Raw genomic sequence first — 19,036 nt, 5'->3', positions numbered from 1 at the left:
GGACATAGTTTTTCTCATTCATTTGTATTATAAGTTAAACGTGAAATTAATATTTTAGGTATGGTTTTACATAATAAATACACGATCTGTCGGTTTAAATGTAATTGAGATTTAAGTACCTGTGTCAAGCCGATGTTGTTTTTATATCTGTAGCATACGGCATAGCACACGGTCGTCTATTCCTACGGTAAGCTATTTAATGCTTGTGTTATAGGTAACAACCGAATGATATAGCTACATTTTTTCGATAAATGACTTGATACTTAAATATACATAAATACATATATCACATCTAGAATCGTAGTGGGAATCGAACCCACAACTCTCGTAGCAGAAATCGGAGCCATTCCAAACTGTGCCAACGGCTAACGCAAATGTTTTTCGGTTTTTCCTCTAGATTTAAATTTAAAAAAATGGCAATGAGAAGTATGTAAATACGAAGTGGTAAAAAAAATAAGTTTTTAATATAATAATGATAATAATATCAAAAAAATATATATATAAAAATAAAATAAGCTTAACTGAGTTTAAGACGATCGAAAACACACAATTTATACATTTTGTCTATTATTGAGTATATTTTTCATATTGTTAAATTTTTTGTTTAAAAATGTGTAATTATCGTTTATCGACATTAAAAACTATTTATTTTGGCTAAAATCTGTGCAATTTCAAGCTTTTTTTTTAAAGTGATATAATATAAATAAATCGTGATTCCGATTACTACAAACCTTTTTAAAAATAAATAATATGTTTAAATATCTAAAGCATTATTTTTTTCGTTTTAGCTTTTAGCCATAATAAATCTAATAATAACATTCTGAGCTTGTTTCGCAGATGAAAAATTTACAAGGAAAATTGTCTCCTGTACATTGAATAACAACGTCAAAAAGTAGGCGGGCATTAGCAAAATAAAATAAAATTTAAGAAGGCCTTTTCAACATTATTTTATGTTACTTGGACGTTTTTACTTAAACTTATTTTAATAATTATATTCACCCTTCATTATATTAGCCTAAATTAAAATAAGAGATTCCATGAGATAGGATTATTTATGATGAGCTGGCCAGATGGTTATAAAAACATGTTTTTGCGCTATGGTTATGGGTATGGTATGGGGGAGATTAGTGATTCCTAAATCGATTACTTGTATAATTTCAGACCACCAGGCTTCTTGTCATACTCCAGGCTCTTGAGTAAAGCATTTATTGATATTATTTATCGAATAAAATTACAAAACTGTGGATTGTTAAAAGATGTTAAAAGTGCCAAACTGTGACGTAATGCCACCAAGATGTATGATTAGTAAATATTAGCTTAGCAAAGAACAATTATAGCGAGAGTTAAATTAGCAAGTAAATTTATTACAAATTACGCAGAATTGCTCCCAGTATTGTTTGAATAATATCAACTTTAGCAAAAAGTACTTGTCTGAGTTTTTACATTATTACTTTATTTTATGAAGATATTTTTAGTGGTAAGGTTTTACTTTAAATAATGATAAATGATTTTGTATTATAGTTTACTCTACAATATTAAGACAAAATTTTTAACATCACTTTAGCTGACTTTCATGTGAAGGTGCTGACTATCATTCATGATAATCTCGAGCAGAAAGATTATATACTTCTTCTTAGAAGATGATTCGTTAAAATGATTTGGATTTGAATAATTAGCAGAAAGATTAGCTTCTTCGTCTTGTCAGTCTAGCAGTAAAATACTCCTTTTGTTTTAAAGAGTTGAGAATATTGCCTCTTATTAACGTATCTTAATCGGAATTTGTCAGAAAGTTATGACGAAGGTGAAGCCTCTGCCTACAATAATTCAAGTTGGAGGATATCAGTGTTAAATATTTATACTACATTTAAACCTGTTTTAAATATTCTGAGTATGCAAACACAGTTATTTTATTAATATAATTATATTTTTATACAATATACTTCAAACTACTCTAATGAATTTCCTTTATATCAAACTACTAGTCATACATCATATCCAATAATCCTTTCATATAAGCTCAAAAACGATGTAATTATTGCAATGAAATTTCGTTTAAAGCTAAAAGTTTGAAAGAACCTTTATTTTGATACTCTAAATATTATAACAAAATTTTGGTGGTGGATACCAAAGACCAGGGTGACAATTTTTTGCCAAAGCAATGTATTGTATGCATAGTGATACAACGGACGCGATTCTTGACGTGACGAGAATTAATGCGTCATCGTAGAACTCTACCGATAGATATTATGACAACTAAATATTATCGCATCATATCGCCTTTAGCAGCGCCGGTCTCGTATCATCGATGGAAATCCCTGTAGTAATAATTATTGTCCGTAAAATATTGAAACTTATCTAACAAATCTTACTGAAAATAGAGTAATTCCAAGCAGGTGACGCTGTAAAACATAAGATAAATCTAGCTAAATTATACTAAAACTTTAACTATTAAGTATTTTATTTTCCATTTTGTTCAACTCCTTCGAATATTTATTACGATGGGTTTAAGTAGAGTAATATTGAGGTCGTAAAAAGTCAGCCTTAAAACTGCCCATAAAATTTGATTTGGGTTTATTTGGGACAAATATACATAAAGTCTTTGACCCTCATAAAACAACATAAAATTGTATACAACTTTTCCTACCTTCAATTTAGGATAAAAGTAATAATGAATAATAGGAAAATTACCCTATTTGAACAGAATTAATTTGTAAATTATTACAGTCCACAAAAACTTGAACTGGAATATATAATAGTTACGGACACAATTTTCATCTTTCATTATAAAATTATATGTAAGGTTTTACTTTAATATCTCACCATAAAATTAAAGCCTACTAACTGGAATTGTGTACAAAGATTAGCAAGGATCATAAAGATAATTACGTAAATGTAACAACTTTTTAGAAATATAAATTATGTAACATGACGAGAAAATGTTTGGGTTAGAAATACCGAGATATTAAAGAATTAGTTGGGTTAACACACACATGCGTAGGCACACACAAACCTACACACGCACACACATACATACGCACACACACACCCAGACACGCCCGAGCACAATTGCATGAATACACACACGCACTTTGACACCCGCAAGCACAAGGCATACACAAACCTCAATTACCCTGTAATCTTTGCCTTTTAGTAAAATTTTGTTTACAAATAAGTAAATAAATAACACTTGATTGATAAATGGGTACATAGAAAGTATTAAAAGTTCTCGAAGTTCTTCCTAAGGATTAGAAATTGATAAATGATGTACATTTATCGATCTAATAAAGTTACAAATGGACTTTCAATGTCTATTTTAAGAATGTTGAAGTTTCTTATATAATGAAGTTTAAGAGTATATGTTTGCCTAAAATACTTTTGTATTGTATACTTTTTATGTCGTATGTAATATGGTAGTACTATAGTAGAAATAAATAGTTCATCTAGCAAGTATCATAATTTAACGTAACACACTAATGACACAGTTAGGTACTAAAATTTATTGTCCAGCTAGGTAATTTAGCTTTTTATACATCCTTAGACCAAATTTATTGATCTTAATTAACACTACTTAGTTTTTTTCAGTTTTCGTACAACTTACGACCATTTCAAATTAATCGTTGTCATTTACTACGTTATATCGACAAGATACCAATCATGAATACATATAATAAAAATGTAACGGATCGCTGTCTGTACATTTAAGATATATGAGAAAATAGCTCCCAAAACAATGATTGTCAAAATTTTGTGCGTATGTGCACGCTAATCTCAGAAGCGGTTTATCCAATTTAGATGTGTTTTTACTAATATATTGCAGCAAGCTTAATTTACGTATTGTGTTTGTTTCATGTCAATCGGTTCATAAATAAAAAGTTAGGCCAATTTAAATAATCACGTTGAATATGTAAAGTCACTATTCCACGCGAACGAAGTCGCGTGCACATCTAGTACAAAATATATTTCTTGAAATGGCGATATTCTATACAGTTTTAATATGTTCCAGCGAGTGTTCATTACCTCATCATTCACACTTGGCTTGGTATTTTTTAATACTTGTCCCGATGAGACAATAATAAACTTAGGAATGTTCTTTATTTCCGCTCTACGTTAGACTACGAAAGGGTTCTAGATGGCTTACGAAATTAATAATTTTCAATTGTTTAATAGCCGGTGTCTGTAACTTGTCTTCGATTTTCCTGACTAGGCATAAAATGATAACCTAAGCTCCATACAAAATTCACATCAAAATGTTACCTTTGTTATAAAATATATAAATAAATAGATAAAGTATTGAATCAGCCGTATATAAAAAAGATTAATTATATTTTAACAAAATATTGGCTCAGCGGTAACTACAGCTTTTCTTACTTGTTTCTCGACTGTTGTGGTCTGAGTGCGTTAGTTGTTTATTGTGTTAGATTCAGACATAATATATGTAATATTAATTTGTTATTTAGCTATGTCTAAAATCAGTAAGTAAAAACTTCTGTCACTTCATCAATTTAATTAAAAACTTCCAATATTTAAAAATGAAATACCAGTCAGTGCTTTTTTTTTTCAATAAATGAAGGTTAACTTATAAACTCATATATCATAAACAACATGTGTCATAAACTCAAAAAATATATTATAATGCTCATAAAACTGTTCTAATAAAATCATACTTATTTTAAATTAGATCAGCTCTTCGATCAACTCGACTAATCGACCTAGAGTCCGTTATATACTCGTATTATTCATACTTCACATCATTTGAATCGATATTCCAGCTCTACGCTTCATCATCACATCTGTATGTACTTAATAAAATATTATTATGAAGTATACAATTTTAATACGAAAATTAAAATATATTTTTGAAATTTACACTCAATTTTTTTTTAAGAATTAAATGTTTCAAAATCTTACTATCGTTGTCTGTCAAATGACTTGCATGCAGTCACAACATAATGATTTAGTATCGTCAGCGTTATTTTATTATTCAAGAAGACGATATGAAATTGATTACAATGTAACGTTAGCATCTCAAATAGTACAGAAATGGTTTGTTTTAAAATTCATAGAAAGCTCGAAACGGTATGAAACAAATGCATAGTAAATTTTATTGTACCCGTTTCTAAACTGACTTTTTACAAAATGTTTTTAACTTTAATGTTTCCTGCTAGACTGGCCGCGCAGTTTAGTGGCACTGACGTTTATAGTTATAGTCCGACATATTAAAACTGGACTTGTGTTAATTTTGAAACTTTTATGTAGCACATTAAAACAATGTCACAGAGGCCAATAACTCACATACGCTACGCTCATCACGCTACTGGGCTGAATAATACTTAAAGCTCCTAAAGCGTCTAACAAAACCTCTACTTTTAAATAAATGTAATTATGTCGAACAAATTTTTACAAAACATTAAAATTTATACTACTTATCTTAATTATCTGATTAATGATTCTTGATAAAAAAAATATTAGTAAGTCATACAGCAGTAACCTAATTTTTCTATAATAGTATTCAACCACTTTTTTTATTACTTATATACGGCGCACACTTCCTACCTACCTAGTAGTATAAAAAATATGTAAAGTTTGAAATATCGACTTTATAAATAACGCTATCAAAAACAAACAAAAATACCAATTCGCATTTCATAAGTAAAATCTTTGTCTTATTTTAGTAATTAGGTTAGTTACTTATGTACCCGAGATATTTGGCTACACTTTACAATAAGTTATTTGTAACTTCACAAGTTAAGAAAGTGCCATGCAAAGTGCCAAAGTTACTGAAAGCAATAAAATTTATAGTGCGTGAAACTGCAACATACATTTACTTGATTAATTTGGACAAAGTAAAACAATGAGCCAATATATTATACATTTTATTTCATTCAATACCATCTAAGACTGTCTGCAACACCAGCCGGCCTAGCATGCATACAACGAGATATCTCTTGACGAGAGAGAGAGATAATGTCTACATCGAGTATTTTCTCGATTACCCTAACATGCGCACTACGAGAGACAAAATTCTCTTCCGAAGACTTCGCCTTGTCGAGTAGAGAAACATTATCAACCATAATCACAACTGAATATCATTCTTATTTCTTATGTCGTAAAGTTGAATTTACAAGGTTATTGACCAATTTCAAACGAGTGACACATGTTTTATTTAACAATGTTCTCGGCCTTTTGGCTAAGATAAAAAGTGTATATCTAATTTAAAAAATCTGATATGGAAAATAAAACGGCGTAAGTAAATGAATTTTATATGTGTAATGAATGAATTAATTATATATGTAAAACAATATGCTCGTGTTGTGCTTTATATCTTGTCGCACATTAGATAATTGTAATTCTATCACGCATTGTTTTTTTTTTTTTAATTTTTAAAATTTTTTGAATTTTTGAATTTTTTTTTTTTTGATTATTGATTTTACTTTTATTCTATTTAATTTTATTTTTAGTTATTGATTTTTTTAATATAATTTTGTTTTGTTTTTTATTCTGAATGTTGTCTTGTCTTCTCCCGCTCTTCGTATACCGAAATTATATAATTATAATAGGGAAACGCCATGGTATACAAAAAATAGGCACCCGGTTTTATTTATTTTTTATTTATCGTCTTTCTCGTCGATAATATTGAAGACGAGAAGTTTCTCTTCCTAAAACGACAAAATTCGACAAAATTACGATGTCATGTTAGCTTCCGTAGAGATAAATATCACAGATCACTAAAATTTAATGATTATCTCTTCTTGACGTAACGAGAAGAGTATCGCGTGCACGCATGTTAGCTACTGTAGACATAGAGAGATAATACGAGAAAAGGGGTAGACAAAATTTTGTCGTGGCGCGCATGCTAGGCCTGCTGGTTCATTGCTAACGCATTGCCAAACCCACACCCGACTCTCCACAGGAACACAACACTATTAATAATAATATTATTTAGCTTTGATCTAATATGTTTTTGTTTACTTAATTATGTGTAACTATGTATAACTTTATTTATCTGAACATTTGCGAAAAAAGGGTGTATTTACGGATTGTCATATTCAAATAATCTGATTCATAAATCAATGTTAATTTATTTTATCTTCGGCGTCTTAAAGTTTCAGGTTCATTACACTTTGTTACACATTTTAGGTTAGTACTTCACTCTTGTTATCATGATAGCCTACGACCTAAAAGTATTTTCAATATTGTTACGAATTTTATAATATCCTCAAAATATTCTTGATAAACTATAGTAGGTAAGTAAAAACGAATAAATCTAATATATAAAATTCTCGTGTCGCGGTGTTTGTAGTTAAACTCCTCCGAAACGGCTTGGCCGATTCTCATGAAATTTTGTGTGCATATCGGGTAGGTCTGATAATCGAACAACATCTATTTTTCGTACCCCTAAGTTATAGGGGGGGTGTAAGAGTGTTAATAAAATATAATGAAATTTTGTGTGCACATCGGGTAGGTCTGAGAATCAGCCAAAATCTATTTTTTATACCCCTGAGTTATAGGGAGAGGGAATTGAGAAGGTTAATAAAATATATGACAAAACAACGTTTGTGGGGTTAGCTAGTTGTATATAAAATATTATTTTGTCTAAAAAATAAGTTGAAAGAAACTTTATATCCCTTTAGAATTTTAATGTCATTAATTTGTTATTTCAGATATCCTTCAGTCTAACGCAAGATAATACTGGTTAAATTTAAAAAAAAAAAAAAAAAAAAAAAACAGATCTTTTAGATATTTTTTAAGCAAATTTTAAGATAAAGTTTAAAGAAAAATTAAAATATCGTTTGCAAACTTTGTAACATTTATAATAAGTATAAAAAAGTTAATTAGTATTTTTAAGGTAGAATTATTTATGTAGTTTTAATGAAGAATGAAATTAATTCATTTAGAATCAAAATAAAAGTAAAAAAAATCTTGATAAACCTAGACCTTCAAATATATTTTTAAATATTATTTTATTATGTGGTCTTAACAAACTTACAAAATAATAAGTTTTTGATAATTTTTGATTTCACTGATTAATTCAAATCTATTATGTACCTTGTCTGAGCTTAGTGCAATTTGAGTTTATTTTATGAATTAAGTTCCACTGATGAATGTTCTGAATGACTGACTTAATCAAACTGCGCACTAATCTTGATATTATTTTTCTTACAATATAATATGTTACTGTCTGGGACTACAAAATTTAAAGAAAAAAAAAATTATCATCTTGAAATTTTATGCTTTATTTTCTTTTGATTTCACTGTTTGATCAAGTTCTCTTCTATTGTTACATTAACAGGATAACTTTGCATGTCGCGTTTGGTTTAATATGGTTGTACATTTAGAAATTTAGTGTATGATAAAATTAATATTGTAATATATCATAAATGTAACAACTGCTAGCAAATCTTAATACATAAATAAATAAATAGATAACCTAGAGCTATAATGCATTGTTTACTTCTAAGTCCGATTACAGTAAGAAAACTAAAGGAAAGTTCAGTTTAGTGCCCGTAAAATAAAATCACGAAAAGCATTACATGAATAATAAAAACAAACGATATTTCTTGGTGAAATTACAAATTGAAAAGCTTCGAGAGTTTCTTTCCTTAAGTCGAGTAACAGTGTGGGGCTTTTAATAATAATAAAAGCAGAGGTACTCAATCAGATATAACAATGTCTTTGCGCAGTGCATACACCAACTAGTTTTACTTTAGCCAGCGGGTTTCATCTCCGCTAATCAACTACTTTTATTTCAGTCATAATAGTCAATTGCTTGCACATTGCCTGTGTGAACTAGGTGTTAGTATACTGTGTTGCCAGACTCTAGAAAAATAATTTTGTACTTCTTTAAAGTGTTGGTTATTACATTCCGTACAACAGTTTCAATTACATTACAGTCGGCTGTTACCTGTAAACACAAGCATTTAGTTACTTACCATAGGGACAGACGACCGTGTGTGTATGTTATAAGATATTTATTCCACGATTCCTTGTTTTAGTCATACACATATTATTAATTCGAGATGTATAATAATTTCACTGAAATTATGTTTGATTAAGCTGTGAATAGTGAGATGGATTGGCATCTATGATTAGAGTTCTATGAGCGGTATATTGTATTATTGTTATATAGCATCTAACGCATTTTAATTAATAATCTCATCTATGTTAGTTGCAATTTGATTATATAGATAACGATCAAACGTTACGTTGACATAACTTAAAATATATACAGCGGTAGTAACAGAACAAATTTCGTATGAAATTTAAGAAAAAACTTTGTTTTTTCAACTAGAATTTACTCCATACATTAATTTAATTTCTGTTATATTATTATTGGTACGCTTGAATAATTCTAAAATTATTTCCACTGGTACGAGTATTGTCATCTAGAGCACGTTCTATGGTAATGTGATCATGTATCCTATAAACTTTTACGTCTTTTTAAGTACCTCCTTGAATATTAAACAGATGCTTAATGTTACTTTTATCTTAACTATAAAAGGTGTTTAGAGACGCAAAGGTCGGAACATATAACGTCTAACTTTATTCAAGGATAAACTTAAACATTAAAACTCTCTGCGGCAAATGGCAGCGTTGCAAAGTTTTGTTTTTAGTATTTTTAACTTTTTAATTACAAATATAAAAAAGTATCAATTTATTTATAAAACACCTGTTACAATCAAATTAAATAGTATTCCTGTGTGTTATCTTTCGAGTTATTTGGTTATTTATGACTTTCTGTAAGATCGAGGTTCTGCCCCAGTCCAGTTTTTAAACAGATTGACTAGCCTACTAGCTATGCTTTCTGCTCCAGGGGTTGTGGGTTCGAATCCCATCCTGAGTCTGGGTGTAATATATACATTTATTTATATATTTATATATGTATTATTTATAAGTATGTTTATCGAAAAAAATATCTAGCTATACCAGTCGGCTATTACCTATATAAACAAGCATTAAGTTGCTTACTTTAGGAACAGACGACTGTGTGTGTATTGTGTAGATATTTAGTTGTGTTTCCTGTCCTACTTTTTTTTTATATAATAAAGTTGACAAACAAGCGTACGGCTAACCTGATAATGAGCGATTACCGTAGCCTATACACGCCTGTAACACCAGAAGCATCGCATGCGCCTTGCCGACGCTACCCCAAAATACCCCCGGGAGCTCTAGTCATCTTACTCACCAACAAGAACACAACAATGCTTGAAAGCAGTATTATTTATCTGTGATCTTCTCTAATTATTTAGCTGTGATCTTCTGTAAACCTAATTGACTTGATAACTACCTGATTGTATTATTATCTTGATGACGTCAAGTTTGTCTTGTCACTCAAAGTAAGATAAAATTAAAAGCAGTTCAGAGCTACATTACGAAGTAGAAATCAATTATTTTATCAAATTTCAATTTATCGTATATTCAATTAATTATATTTGAGACCAATATGTTCAGTTACCTACTTACATTACTTTTAGGTCTAAAACACGTATATTTAGTATATAATATCGTTACTTTACAAAAACCAATATCATAATGCTGTGTTACTCGTCGTCCAGAACAGATGTAACAGAAGCAGCCGTCAGTTTTACTTCCATCTTACTATCACGTAGCAACTAAGGCAAGGCTAAATAAATTAGGTACTTTAGTCAACTCTTGTCGATTCTATCCCTTTTGTGAAAAAACTACTTAGTATTCAATCTGAAAACCTGCGTGGCATTTTTGGCACGTTTCAGATACTAGAGTGTATCAGATGTCTCTTAGGGTTTCATCGGAATTCATTTTTCGTATTTCTTTGATTGATGGGTTTATAACTTTTAGTTATCAACAAAGTTTTAAATTTTAGTTATCAACATAGCTGTGTGGCTACGGCAGTAAAGAATATAGCCACCCCCTCTCTTCCAGTGGGTGTCATAAAGGCGACTAAGGGAATACACAGTTCCACTACCACCTTGGAACTCATAAAGCCGACTGATGGCGGGATAACCATCCAACTGCTGGCTTTTAAATACACAGACTGAAAATGGGGTCTCAGCGTCTTCGGTGCGACAAAACTAGCCCTGCGGTCACCAACTCGCCTGCCCAGCGCGGTGACTATGAGCAGCGCATATGAGTTCATGCTGGCGCAAACTTATGGAGGCCTATATCTAGGCCTGTTATCAATAAATTATGATCTAAATCTTGGCAACTTTTGACATCAACACTTTCAAACTCTTAAACTTCAACATCTCTCACAACGTGTCAAGAAAAGTTATTAGTCAATAATAATCGATTCATATTTCAGTTTTATTAAACTTTATTTTTATTATTATAATGAAACAACTTTTTCGGATTCTATCGCAGTTTTCGGATACTTTACAGCAACCATGGTCACGGGGGTCCTCCCACGATAAATCACGATCCCCGAAAAAGTTGTTACATTATAATGAGTGAAATTCGCCTAAACATTAGAAAAAAAATTAAAAAATCATTTTACAAAATGTAATGAAATAAAAATCGTATTATTTTCAGCCTCGATGGGCTTAAAAATTACAATATCAATGTGTTTTATTAATGAGGAAATTGATCGATTTGATTTTTAATAATAATGAAAAGGCTTAGACACTCTCATCTGACTTACGTGTGGCGACAATCTGTAGCAATTATATTATTAGTGCAACATTAGGTGGAACATAATATAACAATATTAAAGTTTAGTTTTTATATTTATAAAACAACTTTATTACAAATGAGGTGATGAAAAGTCCCTAAAAAGCAAGAGAGATACTTTGTTATAGTCAAAGTCTAGTCTCCTAAAAGGTTTTTTTTGTTCAAAATATATCGTATTTTTTTATTAGTCCCACTTGATTAACAAAAGGTCTGTGGTTTTGACCCTAACTACCAATAAGAGATTTCTTTTTATGTAACGGTCCCCCATTTTCATAACAGTATTTCTATGACCTTAAAATGTTATGTTGACCCGTCTTATCAAAATATTGAATATGAAAGAAACACGCTTTATTAAAATATCATACATACTACGAACAGTTATAACAAACAAGTTAACTTTCAGGGTGAAAGAAATCGCTGTAAAGTATTTTTCAATAAATTTTATGGGTGTAAATAACGAAGACTGATTTCGTCCATAAACATTTATTAGTACAATAATATATAATTTTCCATATTTCAATATTAGTAATAGTACAATTATATTCCGTAATCAGGAACGTATATTATATAAGAAACTACATATAGATGATTCTACTAGGCTGCAATACCATGTCCCCTTGTCTGAGAGACGCATAGAGTACATTAAAGATTCGTTTTATTTATTATATAAGAATTATACTTTGACACATTAATAGGTATTTTAAAACACTAAGTTGCCAATCGCAAATATGTGGCTCTATGTCATATAAAGGCTTATAATAGCGTCCTTCACCAAGTTTCTTGTTACCGTTAGTCTCTTAAATGACTAGAAAATTTATTTTAAAAGTTACATTTATATCTTTCTATTCTGTAGATTTTACTACTTTCTATTGACATAAGTTTACCACCAATTAGCTACTGCTTTCTACTTTAAGCTTACTTAACTCTACATACATACATTGCAATAGAATAAAGACTGCTTCGTTGCGATGGGTTCGTTGGCAAAAACTAAAATGGAACTAAAATGAATTGACCAAGAATCCAGTGCTACAAGCAGTATTTAGTTTCTAATTGGCCGAGCTTAGCGTCGAAGCGTACTGATTGGGCAATAAGGCTGGGTGATTGCCCAACCATGTAAGCGGACACTCGGCTCAATTAGATAAAACAAATTATTGAAAAGTTACAGTAAATCGAAAGGAAAACAAAATTATTTTTTAGCTATAATTTTAGTAAAAATGGTCCAAAAATATATCCAAACTAAAATCTATATCCCTGTTTTTGATTAAAAATTTTTAGTTTCGAAAGATATGAAGTGAGAGAGAATATAAAGAGAGAAGCTATTAACGCAACGGGTCCAGTGATAAAACGCAGTGGTCGTTTGGTGCGGCGACTGGTGGTAAATACACCGCTGCAGGGATTGGAGTGGTTTCATCCCCACTTCTGGAAGAGGCCCATGCGCTGACAGCGGCAGTTGGACCCCCAGAGATTGCAGCGGCAGGAGGAGGAGTGGCAACAGTCGCCGGGCCGATGGTCGCAGTTCCCTCCCCGCCGGATACACGCACGCCTGAAAACGTAGATCAGCGACGAACGTCTGAAACCACATCATCGAATGCTAGCCTAAGTTCGTGTCCAAGCTCTTACATTCACTGGACAAAAACACACGTGTAGATATACTCTCATTTACCATTTTGTAGCCGGACGCAGCCTGGTAAATGTTCAAATTTTTATTTCAAATATTACATTTGAGTCCAATCTAATAGTGCTCGAGAAGATTTTAACTAAAATAAAGAAAACTTTAACTTTGTACAGTTTATCTGTTCTAACTCACTTGCCAACATCTTGGAGCTGTTGAAAGTCTGCCGGGTCATCATCGTAATCCGGTCCGTGTATTTCAATATCATCGTCGCCTACGGTCAAAATAGAAAATGATATTGATATTTACCGCACAAACCTATTTAATTTTTTAAAAAACATCTCCAATATCTATAAAATTATTAAAAATGTTAAAAATTGTGTTTGTGTAACGTCACAATATAATATTTTCGGTATTTAATGTTTTGCTTGGCTGTTTTACTCATGCAAGTCCTGAACCCTTATATGATTTAAGATGAGAATATTCTTTTTGATAATCCTGATAATTAATTACGACTACAACAACTCGCCAAGTTGCAACATGCTCATTTTGTTTAACAGATATGAAAATGTACCTGGATCAATGTACGAGGCATAAGAACACTGGTTCGCGAGCAGGATACCCGCTAGCACCAGCATGATAGCGCCGGCGCGCGGCATGCTGCCTACTCGCCAACCGCCGCTTTCCTATAAAAATAAAGTACATTTAGAGCTTCAAGATAAAAAGCAATATTATTGCATGATTTGACACTAGTAAAATCAATAGAAACTGTAGATATTAGAACTTATGGAAAAAAAGCAAATAGAGTATACAACTGGATCAATTCTAGCCAAATTGTTTTTAAGGTTACTACTTTTTTTGAAGGCTCTTAAAATTTCAGAAAACCTAATGAAATTTTTGACTCCAAGTGTCCAGTTTGCAAGACAGGACAACGTCTGTTTGGTATGCTAGTCAATATACAGGTTGTTCGACTCTTAACTGCGTTCCTACAAATGGGGGGTTCTGTAGATATTTTAGATCACGTTCCGCGTGGAAAAGAAATACTTAGCTCATTTTTTAAATTTGGCTTTGTTTTGATAGATAGGTAATAGACACGTTACGCATGATACCTTTCTTGAGCGCGTAAGCACGGCTATAATTTGAAATGAAAAACATTCTACGAGAAAAAAAGGCGTTTTCATGTGCGGTTTTTTAGTTCTATGCGGCAGTTAGTTTTAATATTTCACTTTATCGGTGTTTTTTAGGGCTAGCAAAAATAGTATTGGACGGCTCTGCAAAAGTACGCTGCTAGAGTAGCTCGTGTATTAAGACAAAGTTAAATAAAAATATAAAAAAAACTAGGAAATTTTTCTTTCACGTGAAACGTTATCACCTACATAATCCTACCATTTGGAGGATTAACTGCGTTCCTTCAATCGCACACCCATATATAAAATCGTTGTTTCATTGACTCATCACGAAATTTCAAAAACCGCTGGACGCATAAAGATGAAATTTAGCAGGAAGATAGTTTATATAATTGGTAGACTTCAAAAATTGACATAAATAACATTAAATAAAATAAGTTATAATTCGTTACAATGGCAACACACATACTTTAAGCATTTATTTCGACCTTCTACCTTTTATATTAAAGGTTTAACCCAATAATATCGATTTATACTTCATCTCAGCAGATGGGTTATCTTTGAAGTGTCCACTTCGTCCCGAATTGAACGCTTTTCCTACTTGTAAATGAAATCGGATTAGGATAAATCTATTATTCATACCCTAAGAACGGTCAGTCACCTTACAATCTGACAAACATCGATTTTAAGACAAAATATGTTAAAGTTCATCCCTAACGTCGGGGCAAAAATTATACATTGAATATAAATTATAAGTATAAATAATAAATATTTTATTTAATAACATTCGAATTAGTTATTTTTTTAAGATCGCCATTATTTAATAACTGCAATTTTTGAGTTAAAATATTGTTCCTTTTTTAATTTTGTAACACTCGTGGTTGTCTATTCCTAAGAAAAGAAACTTAATAATTATAAGTTTTAATTATAGGTAACAGCCGACTGGAACGGCTTGTTTTTTTTTCGATATACATATAAATAATGCATATAAAAATAATAGTGTGTCTATGTGTTGTGTGTGTGTAAGTTTATCTTTTGTGCACATTTATTCTTCAGCCTCCACAAAAAGTTGTGAGGTGTCGATATTACCTTTAATAAGATCGAAATAGATATATTATATTATATGGCATTTTTTAACTTCTGGTACGAATGTATAAAAAATAAGAGTTAAATTTGTTAATGTACAACTTATGGAAAATATTAGCTTTGATCAGGTAGTCTCGAAAATTTAAAGCATTATTAACACGGTTTTGTTCTAAGTTATAAAAAAATGTTCTTAAGACCCACGTAAAAGGTGAATTAATTGACTTGAGATAACAAATTAAAAGTTAAAATATTTTATAGAAGTAAAATCATCAGAATATTGTGATATAAAATTTAATTAAAAAGAAATTTAATAAATATAGAAGTTTCAAGGATTTAGCCAGGAATCGCCTGAGAGATATTCTAAAGAAGAGTATATTTAAGGAAATTCGTTTTAATTAAATTCGAAGCTACGATTCAGTCGCAATTTCCATATCTAATTGGAATACAAACTGATTCAGCAACCTGACATAAGGATCACTTCCGCGGAAATTGATTAAAATATTTGATACTACGTCGGAAATCTCAAATTATTTAATTATTTAACTTTATGAAAAATGTTTTTAGGTCCTTTGGCGAAGAAAATAATAAAAATTATTTAAGATTTTGGCTAGGCTTGCCTGATAATTAATTTCTTATTGTTTCCTAATGTTTACACCAGTTCGTGTACCCGCAATTACAGATTAGCACTACATTACAGAAAATTATTTTTGGTTAAAAACAATTCACAGTCGGACTAACTTAATAAATTAACAACTGCTTAAGCCTTAAAGACAATAAAATATGTTAAAATAATAATAATTCATATCAAATAACAATTAAAATAATAATAATAACAATACAATAAATACAGAAAAAATCAGTTTAATGACAATAAACAGTATATTAAACCTCACAATCGACTATTTAATACATTACAAAAAAAAAACTCCTTTCTATACAATACTTACACAATTGTTTTAAATTTCCCCAAAATCGTCAATAAATCAATAATAAAATTAAACAATTCACAGTCATATCATTTTCAAAATATCACGTGTTCAAAATTAGTGACCAAAAATAAAAAAAGAAGAAAGAGAGAGTGAAATTTAAAAGTCGATTTAACCTGATTTTGTTAATAATAATAAAAATCAAAATTTACAATTCACATTTAAAATGGTTAAATGATTAACTACATTCAAAAAAAATTTTAAAAGGAAAATCACTAGTACATATATAGGTATATGTGTTTATCAAGTTATATAAAAAGTTAAGTAAAAGTTTTAGTCATTTGAAATGTCTGATTTTATGATAAACTTATATGTATAAAATCATTCTTTATAATTAATTAAATTTAAACAATTATTAACGTCACAATATCATGTCCATATTAATATACTTTTATTTAAATTACATAATATAAACAAAATAAAGATACAGATGATTTAATTTAAATTAGGTCTAATATTAACAGTTCCAACTTAATAAAATTTCCATATTGTCATTTTTTATAAATAAAAAATACTTAAAATGCGTATGTTGTCAACAAAATGTATCTTACTAGTGATTAAATAAGATTTCAACCTATAGGTATTATTTTAAATTCATTAATTTTAATTACTTTTTTGAACTTCAAGCAGAGAAATTTTGAGACGTGCAAAGTTAATTGTAATAATTTCCACAAGCCTCAAATTTTACATTTTTCTATGAGTCACGACCTAGATCCTTATTTAGGACGCTAAAAGCATTTTTGTTTTAATGTACATTTTACTAGTCATCTTGTCAATTTTGAATGATAAAACCGATTTTACAAAGTGCCTCGTCAAGAAATATCATTAATGTCTTAAGCGTTTAAGAACATTAAAAGCTAAGTGAACGATCACCATGAGGTATTAAATTAGCCAATGCTTTTTAGGTTTTTGCTGTTGAGAATATTTTTGTTCCTCAGAGCACTTACAACAACTATATTGATAATCTTTAAGAGGGTTTGCCAAGTTTTTTAATTTAAGGAAACAATAATTAATAATAATAATAATAATAATAGTTTTTATTTGCTCAAATTATGTAGTTTACATTATCAAGAAGCCCTGCGACCCGTGCTAGCTTAAAAAAGCTGTGTGTCACAGTGTCTTCCCCAAAAATTAGTTTATTGTTACATAATCAGACTTTGCGTTCAGATAGCGAAAACATAAATAATAACAATTGGTTGCGAACTGTTAACAAAATTCATTTTCTCGCAAAGTATTCCGTAATATTCATACAATATCAAATAGAAAAATATTAGTTATCTAAATGTTTTAATAATTTTAGAATAGCTTGTAGTAAAGATGATAATCATTATAATATATATGTATTCCCCTGCGAACTACACAAAAAAAACAACCAAGCTTGGCCATTATTCACTTATATTTGTTGAGTAAGCCATACTTAATAAAATACTACTTTATATTATTAATAGTTTTGTAGACCAGTAGAATAAACTAAGTTCATAACAAACATGGTCAATGTCCGATTTTATGTCTTAATAATAGGGATAGTGACCGAGATAGCTTAAAAAATATAATTGTGTTTGCGCGCAAACAAAAAAAAACCGACTTCAATTACATCGACGAGTAATACAACGTAGATCGACGAAAAAATAGTCAAATAAAACTACGCGTTATCAAAGATTACTCAAAAATTAGTTATCAGATCTCGATAAAATTTATATGTGACCACATGATAAACATCAGCTTTCGATTAAATTAAAAATTATCAAAATCGGTACACCCAGTAAAAAGTTATTGCGGATTTTCAAGAGTTTCCCTCGATTTCTCTGGGATCCCATCATCAGATCCTGGTTTCCGTATCATGGTACTAAACTAGGGATATCTTCTTTCCAACAAAAAAAGAATTATCAAAATCGGTACACCCAGTAAAAAGTTATTGCGGATTTTCAAGAGTTTCCCTCGATTTCTCTGAGATCCCATCATCAGATCCTGGTTTCCTTTTCACGGTACTAAACTAGGGATATCCTCTTTCCAACAAAAGAAGAATTATCAAAATCGGTACATCCAGTAGAAAGTTATGCGGTATAATACAACGTAGGTCGACGAAAAAAGCGTAGAGTAAAAACGCATTATTAGATATAACTCGAAAAGTAGTTGTTAGATCTCAAATAAATTTAAATGGGACCAATTGGCACACATCACCTTTCGATTAAAACAAAATTTGTCGAAATCGGTCTATCCGGTCAAAAGTTCTGATGTAACATACATAAAAAAAAAAAAAATACAGTCGAATTTAGAACCTCCTCCTTTTTTGGAAGTCGGTTAAAAAATTATAAATATTAAATATTTGTTATTTAACGTCACTAAGAACTTCATGATAGTATGTATATTTATATATGTGTATGTATTTTATATAAATATATATGTAATATTTATGTGTATATTCTTATATAAGTAGTGGTGTGTATATGTATATAGTTATATATATTTTTATATGATGTTATGAATATTATTTAATTAGTTTTTTATTTTCAAGAATCTGTATATTGTCTACATTACTGCACTCTCTTAGCCTGCTTGCTATATTACATTAGTTCTCACTA

At 30.1% G+C, this 19,036-nt stretch overlaps 1 protein-coding gene across 1 annotated transcript; it reads right to left on the bottom strand.

Annotated features, from left to right (window-relative positions):
• Positions 1-12,110: 12,110 nt before the first annotated feature.
• On the bottom strand, positions 12,111-13,914 carry LOC123662837 (U8-agatoxin-Ao1a-like). Its single transcript, XM_045597630.1, has 3 exons — positions 13,830-13,914; positions 13,451-13,529; positions 12,111-13,186 (listed from the first exon to the last, which is right to left on the bottom strand). Exons 1-3 carry the CDS (start codon positions 13,912-13,914, stop codon positions 13,051-13,053), a joined length of 300 nt encoding a protein of 99 aa, XP_045453586.1. The 3' UTR covers positions 12,111-13,050.
• Between the last annotated feature and the right edge of the window lie 5,122 nt (positions 13,915-19,036).

Source organism: Melitaea cinxia, chromosome 19 (assembly GCF_905220565.1).
Source record: "Melitaea cinxia chromosome 19, ilMelCinx1.1, whole genome shotgun sequence".
In the NCBI taxonomy this organism is placed as follows: domain Eukaryota; kingdom Metazoa; phylum Arthropoda; class Insecta; order Lepidoptera; family Nymphalidae; genus Melitaea; species Melitaea cinxia.
The sequence above is the reverse complement of the archived record's forward strand: the minus strand, read 5'-3'. Positions and strand labels throughout refer to the sequence as shown.

What these genes read in the sequence shown, in the direction of transcription:
- LOC123662837 (XM_045597630.1), bottom strand. Translation starts at nt 13,914, where the DNA reads ATGCCGCGCGCCGGCGCTATCATGCTGGTGCTAGCGGGTATCCTGCTC. An exon ending in TGCCTCGTACATTGATCCAG is followed by an intron (nt 13,530 to 13,829) that starts GTACATTTTCAT and finishes TTTTGACCGTAG; the next exon opens with GCGACGATGATATTGAAATA. An exon ending in CAGCTCCAAGATGTTGGCAA is followed by an intron (nt 13,187 to 13,450) that starts GTGAGTTAGAAC and finishes CTACGTTTTCAG; the next exon opens with GCGTGCGTGTATCCGGCGGG.